The sequence below is a fragment of the Orcinus orca genome, chromosome 8 (assembly GCF_937001465.1).
Source record: "Orcinus orca chromosome 8, mOrcOrc1.1, whole genome shotgun sequence".
Taxonomy (NCBI): Eukaryota; Metazoa; Chordata; class Mammalia; order Artiodactyla; family Delphinidae; genus Orcinus; species Orcinus orca.
Genome location: NC_064566.1, coordinates 90,809,205 through 90,816,398, shown reverse-complemented (window position 1 = coordinate 90,816,398; position 7,194 = coordinate 90,809,205). Strand labels below are relative to the sequence as shown.

General features: G+C 42.5%; 1 protein-coding gene across 1 annotated transcript in view; it reads left to right on the top strand.

Annotated features, from left to right (window-relative positions):
• The first annotated feature begins 570 nt into the window (after positions 1-570).
• Positions 571-7,194, top strand: part of ZW10 (zw10 kinetochore protein) — a 31,815-nt gene continuing 25,191 nt past the window's right edge. The window contains exons 1-2 of the mRNA XM_004273388.3: positions 571-752; positions 3,397-3,531. Coding sequence (XP_004273436.2) covers positions 648-752; positions 3,397-3,531 — 240 coding nt within the window. The 5' untranslated portion in view covers positions 571-647. The remainder of the gene's footprint in view (positions 753-3,396; positions 3,532-7,194) is intronic.

Sequence of the window (7,194 nt, the reverse complement as noted above, 5' to 3'; positions counted from 1 at the left end):
AAGTATCATGTTCCAGTCCATACAGTACTAATGTTATTTATACCTAGGTAATATAAATAATATAAACTTATAATATATTTAATAGATGTTATATATGTATATATATATATACTATATATAAAAGGAGTGCAGTTATGAGCATACTTTTATTTATAATGAGGTGATTCCACTTCCTTGCACAACTGCAGAGGGCACCATTCACATAAACCCTGACGGCCACTGAGGCCCATGAGAATGAATATTTAACGAAAAAAGATCAAGATGGGCTCGTTAGGTCTTCAGGCTAGATAAATTTCACAGGTAAGCGTTTTGAAGCTGAGAAAAATTCAGTTGTGACTGGTTATTAAATAAAAACATTTTTCTTCTAGTGAAAACCCGGCGGGAAAAGGCAAGCTATTTGAAAATGAGCAAGGAGAAAACGCGTCTCCGCACAGTTTGCCAACTACGGGACACCGTGAAAAGTCCACGCTAGGATAGCCGCGGTGCCTACTGGGAGTTGTAGTACGGGCCTCGCTTTTCGCGCGGAGGTCTGGGCCCCGCGAGACTCCGTTTCCCGGCAGGCCGCGCGCCAAGGCCTCCGGCGGGACTGGAGCTGCCGCGCTGGCTACAAGAGAGTGACTCTGCCCGGGTTGCTTCTTGTGGTAGCGATGGCCTCGTTCGTGACGGAAGTCCTGGCACACTCGGGGAGGCTGGAAAAGGAGGATCTGTGCACTCGGATCAGCCGCCTGACCCAGCGGGTGGAGGAGATTAAGGTGAAGCCGGGGCAGCTGGCGGCTGGCTATAAAGGGACGGAGGGAGGAGTAGAGCCATGGCAGCCAGAGTGGATGCCAGCGGTCAGGCGTGGAAGCCGAGTGGGAGGAATGAGGAGTGGGAGGGCTGGGAGGTATGTGGGCCGAGGAGGGGGCTTAGAGGGAAGCCCAGACCGGGGTTGGGGACTGCGGAGGAAGGGAGGCGGGACAGTGGAGAGGAAGAGGCGGTGACTGGGGCAGCTTTGGGAGTGGGGTTAGGCTAGGGAGGGATTGGGGGGTCGAGGGCGAAGGCCGAGGAGACAAGCAGAGCGGGGGAAGTGGGACTGGAGGCACGAGGTTTCTAGGGAAGGAGAATAGGAGCGGGATAGAAATGAGGGCAATCCCGCCCACCCCTCATTGGTGTGTGATTTCCTCCTCTGTCCGATTTGTGGATGAATATAATGGCTTTGGGAGGATTGTGCCGTTCTCCTCCATCCCTGAAATTTTTGTTATTAAAACCTATCGATATTTTATTAAACTCTCTTCTCCACCTCCAGGCCCTTGAGACTACGATGTTATAAAACACGTGAATAGCACTTCTTTGTACCCTGCTGTCTTGAGATTGATACAAAAACAAAAGGCACAAACCACACGCAGTTCCACTTTGTACTGCTATCTTTACCCTACATTTGTATTTACCCACATCTTTGTTGCTTTCATTTAAAAAGATGTGCACGTATATATGGAATCTAAAAAAAAAAAAATGGGTCTCACAAACTTAGGGGCAGGACAGGAATAGACACAGATGTAGAGAATGGACTTGAGGACGAGGGGAGGGGGAAGGGTTAGCTGGGACAAAGTGAGAGAGTGGCATGGACATATATACACTACCAAACGTAAAATCGATAGCTAGTGGGAAGCAGCCGAATAGCACTGGGAGATCAGCTCAGTGCTTTGTGACCACCTAGAGGGGTGGGATAGGGAGGGTGGGAGGGAGGGAGATGCAAGAGGGAAGAGATATGGGAACATATGTATATATATAACTGAGTCACTTTGTTATTGTAAAGCAATTATACTACAATAAAGATGTTAAAAAAATAAAATAAAAAGATATGTACCGTGTAGGTCTGGATTTAAGGGAGCCATTTTGGCACTGTACCATAAAGGCACAAAAATGTTTTTATTTTACCAAAATGATTTCCTAAATGTTAAGTATTCATGTCACTGGCATCTCTTCTTTAATATGGCTTTAGGATTTTTCATCACTTTTTTGTTTTTATTTTTTTGGTACGCGGGCCTCTCACTGTTGTGGCCTCTCCCGTTGCGGAGCACAGGCTCGGAACGCGCAGGCCCAGCGGCCATGGCTCACGGGCCCAGCCACTCCGCGGCATGTGGGATCTTCCCGGACCGGGACACGAACCCGTGTCCCCTGCATCGGCAGGCGGACACTCAACCACTGCGCCACCAGGGAAGCCCCATCACTTTTTATATGATGGAAAGAGGGCAGGCTATTAAGCTACTTTAACATGGCACTCAAGGCTCCTCCCTGTTCTGGACCTAACTTTCCTTTCACTAGTTTATTTTCCCTGACTTGAATCTTCAGACAGTTGAGAATTACTTTGTATACTCCAAACAGGCCCACTTTTTTCCTAGTTCCCAGATTTTACTTATGTTGCCGTTTCTCCATCTTTAACCTATTAGTATTTCTACTCATTTTTCAAGTTCCATCTCAAATATAGTTCCCTGCATGAAAAATATCCCCATTTTCCCTCAGGCAGAGGTGCTCTGTTTCCCAGTTGTGCTCCTGGAGGACATTAACTCTGTTGCTATATTACATTTCTCTATTCTGTATTCTGAATACTTAAGTGCATACTGTCTTTCCTACCTAAAAGGAATTTATTTGTGTGCAAGCATAATTTATTCCTGTGTCTTTCAAAGCATTGACTAATTCAGTGCAAAGTATTCAATAATTTGTTTGCATTAAAGGAGATAATGGAACTCAAATCAGTTTAGGCTTTTAAGGGACTTCCATTGCGGTCCAGTGGTTGAGACTTCGCCTTCCAATGCAGAGGGTGCGGGTTCAATCCCTGGTTGGGGAGCCAAGATCCCACATGCCTCGCAGCCAAAAAACCAAAATATAAAACAGAAGCAGTATTGTAACAGATTCAATAAAGACTTTAAAAATGGTCCATATCAAAAAAAATCTTAAAAGAAAATTTAGGGTTTTAAGATTAGGCCTTACAATTTTATAAGCAAGAGAATAGAAATTCATAAATCCATTGAGGTATACAGATTATGGGTTTAATTTATCCATTTACTTTTTTTTCTATTAGGTGTGATTAAAATTAGTGGCTATAGTCTGAGCTGATAATAGTTCAAAATGAGAATTTTTGTCTCTTCGTTTCTCTTTTTCAGTGTTTGTACAACTCTTGGGCACTGTTGGCATTTGGTGATCATTGCCTTCTTGTACCCTAGTCGTGTTATGGGACTCTTAACGGTGGGAGAAATGTGTTTTTTGAGGAAACCCGTTGGCTTGGAGGGAAAGTGAATGGGTGTTGGTAACTGGCAAGAAGGCCCTAACTTGGAAGATACCTAATAGAAGATGAGCTATGTATTTTAACAGAGTTCCTTACTCATCTCATTGTAATTTTTCCATCCTATGTAATAGGGCGAGGTATGCAGTATGATCAGCAAGAAGTACAGTGAATTCCTGCCTAGCATGCAAAGTGCACAGGACCTGGTTACCCAAGTGGATAAGCTATCTGATGACATTGACCTGCTGAAATCCAGGATAGAGAGTGAGGTAAGAATAGTTTGTTATATAGGGTAGGTTTGTAGGGAGGCAGTTCAACTTCCTGATTTCTAAGACAATTCAGTTTTATACAACTTTTAAAGACCTCGCTTTCCTTATTGGTAAATGGAAGTTGAATTAGATGATTTTAGGGTAACGTCCGGTTTTAAAATACAAATATTTTCCAAAACTATACTTTAAACAATTTCTTTTTTATGGTAAAAAAAACATTTTAAGCTATAATAATAATGTCTTGCATTTTAATAGCACTTTATAAATTAAAAAATAATCTCAAGATTTTATTGTCTTCGTAATACAACAAAAACAGATGAAGCATAGAAGTGTATAATTTGGCCTTTTCCCTTATCTCCTACTTTAAAATGCTTATCTCTCTTAATGGCCAGCATTCTCTTATATCTGCAGCTGGCCTCAGCATATTAAAGCTTCAGCACAATCTTTTCTTTCGGCCTTCTGGAAAATTGGCTCAGATCGCCAATCACAACCACTCTACTTCCTGTCATAAAGCCACTTTCCCTGGACATGCAGAAAATCCCTGCCCGTCTTGTACTGTGTCACTTTGTGGGGCTAGTGCTTGCTATACTTCTTATGGAAAGTCTGGCAGGTTTTAAGAATGTTCATCACGTTTGCCAGAGCGCTGTCATCGCAAAGAAGTAAGCCTGTCTGGAAACAGGAATATCCATTATATAATTTAAAAAATATTTTTCACATATATTATCTCACCAGGATTTTTCCCTTGCTGTTTCCTTTTAGGAAAAAAAAGCAGTTGAAAAAAATCAAGCTGATATTAGAGATTTAAATAAAGTAGGTGTCTTGTACCTCAATTTCTAAATTATCAGTCAGGGTGCATTGATATCCAAAATCAGGATGTTGAGGTATTCTCAAGGTCCTAAAGGAAAGACACCAAGTCTCTTCTCTATGTGATAGTTACCAAAGAAGGAAAGAGAACAGACGTATTTTAAAAAATTCTCTATAAAAACTTGAATCACAAGTGGGGAAACCACTAGCTACCTAGAAAATCTATTTAACAGTGAGTTTACCAGTCATTCTGGTTAGAGGTTTGAATAAAAATAAATCCATTACTCTACAACTCTGGCGCAGTTCAAATAATATTTTCAAAGTGTATTGTCAGACAAATGAGTCAACAGTGCAATCTTAGACTGTGCTGTTAGAAATGAAGTGTCTGGAACCGGAGAGTAATGGGCTCTTTGTACGTTTTGCTGGCCAGATTATGGCTGGTGAAATTTATTCAGTTCTGGTTGTTACGTTTTGAAAGTGACTGGTCTCGATGAGAGAGTCCAGGCCTGAACACTGTACCATCTGAAGAACAATGACGAAACTCAGGGTGTTTAGCTTCAATGAAAAACACTTCCAATATTTGCAGCCCAGTATTTTCATATGGGAGAAAGATTCAAATTTATGGCTAGAGAAGGGGAATTAGATTCAATAGGTGGACATTATAAAGGTGTTTATTGAGTTTATATATATATTTGTTTATATATATATTTGATATATTTATTGAGCATCTGCAAGGTGCCAGATACTGTGGTAGTTGGTGAACTAGACAGTGTTTTATTTCAAAATGTGAATCTTATGCCTGTTATAGATGAATAAAATAGTGTGATATACACTAAAATTGGAATAATCCAGTTAAAGAGAGCAGATATAGCTAAGGATGGCTTTCTGTAGGAAGTAGTATCCAAACCAGAATCTGAAGTGGCAGGTAATTAAGCAAAAGATGAAGGAGGAATGTTTAGGCAGGCATAGGGGACAGCATGGTAGAGGCATGGAGGTAGTGGAGAGGTGTCACTTTTGGAGAGCTGCAAGTATTCCATATGACAGATATTTAGAGAGTGTGGCGGGAGGAGACATGAGATGAGATTAAAAAGGTAAGCAAGGACTGTGTGTATCAGTTTAAGTAGTAAGGACGTTATCTTGATTGCCCTGTGGAAGCCATGGAAGAGTTTAAGCAGGAGAGTGATGTCAGATTTGAGTTTTAGGAATCCCATTCTGCTTGCAGTCTGAAGAAAGGACTTGAGGGAAAAGAGACTGGGAAATGAGAAGGCACTTAAAGCATTAGGAGGCAGTTAAAGTAATCGGGCAAGACAGGATGCAACGTGCTCCATCGTCAATGGCAGTGGGGGTGGAGAAAAGTGGACGAATCCTAGGGACTTTGAAAAGATATAGAATCTCTGGGAGTTGTTGATATGGGGGGTGAAAGACTACGGAGTCAAAGATAACTGGGGAACTAGGTCATTGATGTGTCATTCACTGAAACAGAATCTAGAGGAGGAGTAGGTTTTTGTTGAGTTTAAATATGGGGTGCCTGTGGGGTATACAAATGGAGCTGCACAGTTGGATTGTATGAAGATGGAGGCTAGACTGTTGTAAAGAAAGATGGGGGCCGGGCGGGAACTTGAAATGCAGTGGCTTAAACAAGATACATATTTTTCAATCGTAGTGTCTAGGCTAGCAGGCTGATTCTACAACCCAGGGCCTGGCTACTGTAGTGTACTCTGTGTCAAGAACTGTGAAGGACAGTTTATTACTCACAGCGGTAGCTAGAGGATGAACGTTTTTGCACAGTGCCGCAAGCCCCAGTTTCTACAGGGCGGTGTGCAGTGGACTGTATGGATGGAAGAGAACTTCTGTGCTTAGGGAACCTGAACCTTTTCTAACGGGTAGTGAGCACGCTGGCTTTTTGCTATGGAGGAAAACGCCATCTCTATTTTTCAAGCTGTTTACTACACAAACATTTTTGAAAAGATAGTCCAGAACAAAAGACAGTTAATTGCTTCACTTGCAAGATAGTGCAGAAATGTGAGAGACTCCTAAAGAATTGTCTTCCAACAGTCTGTAGGCAGCGGAATTGGCAACACCTGGTGGCTTGTTAGATGTGGAGGATCTCAGGCCCCATCCCAGACCTCCTGAATCAGAATCTGCACTTTAATAAGATTCACGAAGCATATGTATGTATGTATGTTATAGTTTGAGAAACACTGCTCTAGGATTTTGTTGTTTGCGTGGTTGATGTTGGTCTCTCCCCATGTCCAGTTATAGCTGCAGGTTAAGGTCAAATAGAGGGAATAGAGGAGACACATCTGTTTTCTTAAGACTTGGAAATGGTACACATCACTTCTGCTTATATTGCATTGGTGGGATCTTAGACACGTGGTCACACCTGACTGTGCAGGGCACTAGTACATATAGTCTAGCTGCGTAGCCTTGTGCTGTTACTGTGGGAGAGTGGGAGAATGGATTTTAGAGGATAGTTTGCATGTCATGCCATCCATATACATATTTGGATGTTAGGAAAATGGTGTGGACATGAGGTAGCTGCACTTAGAAGTTGAAGCTATGGGAATGGATGAGATTACCCAGAGAGAGCGTGGAGAGGAGGGCTTTTCAGTACAGGCACAGCTGGTATTTGGGGCCGGATGTTCTTTGCTGTGGGGGCCTATCCGGTACCCTGGAAGGTGTTCAGTACTAACCCTGGCCTCTACTCACTAGGTGCTAGTAGAGCGCCCTCGATCGTGGCACACCAGATGTCTATAGACATTGCCAAACGACCCTGGATCAGGGTGGGGTCAAAAAAAACGTTTATTTTTTGAGAACTGTTGGTTCAGAGTAATGAGAGGGCCAGGGAGAAAGGAATAT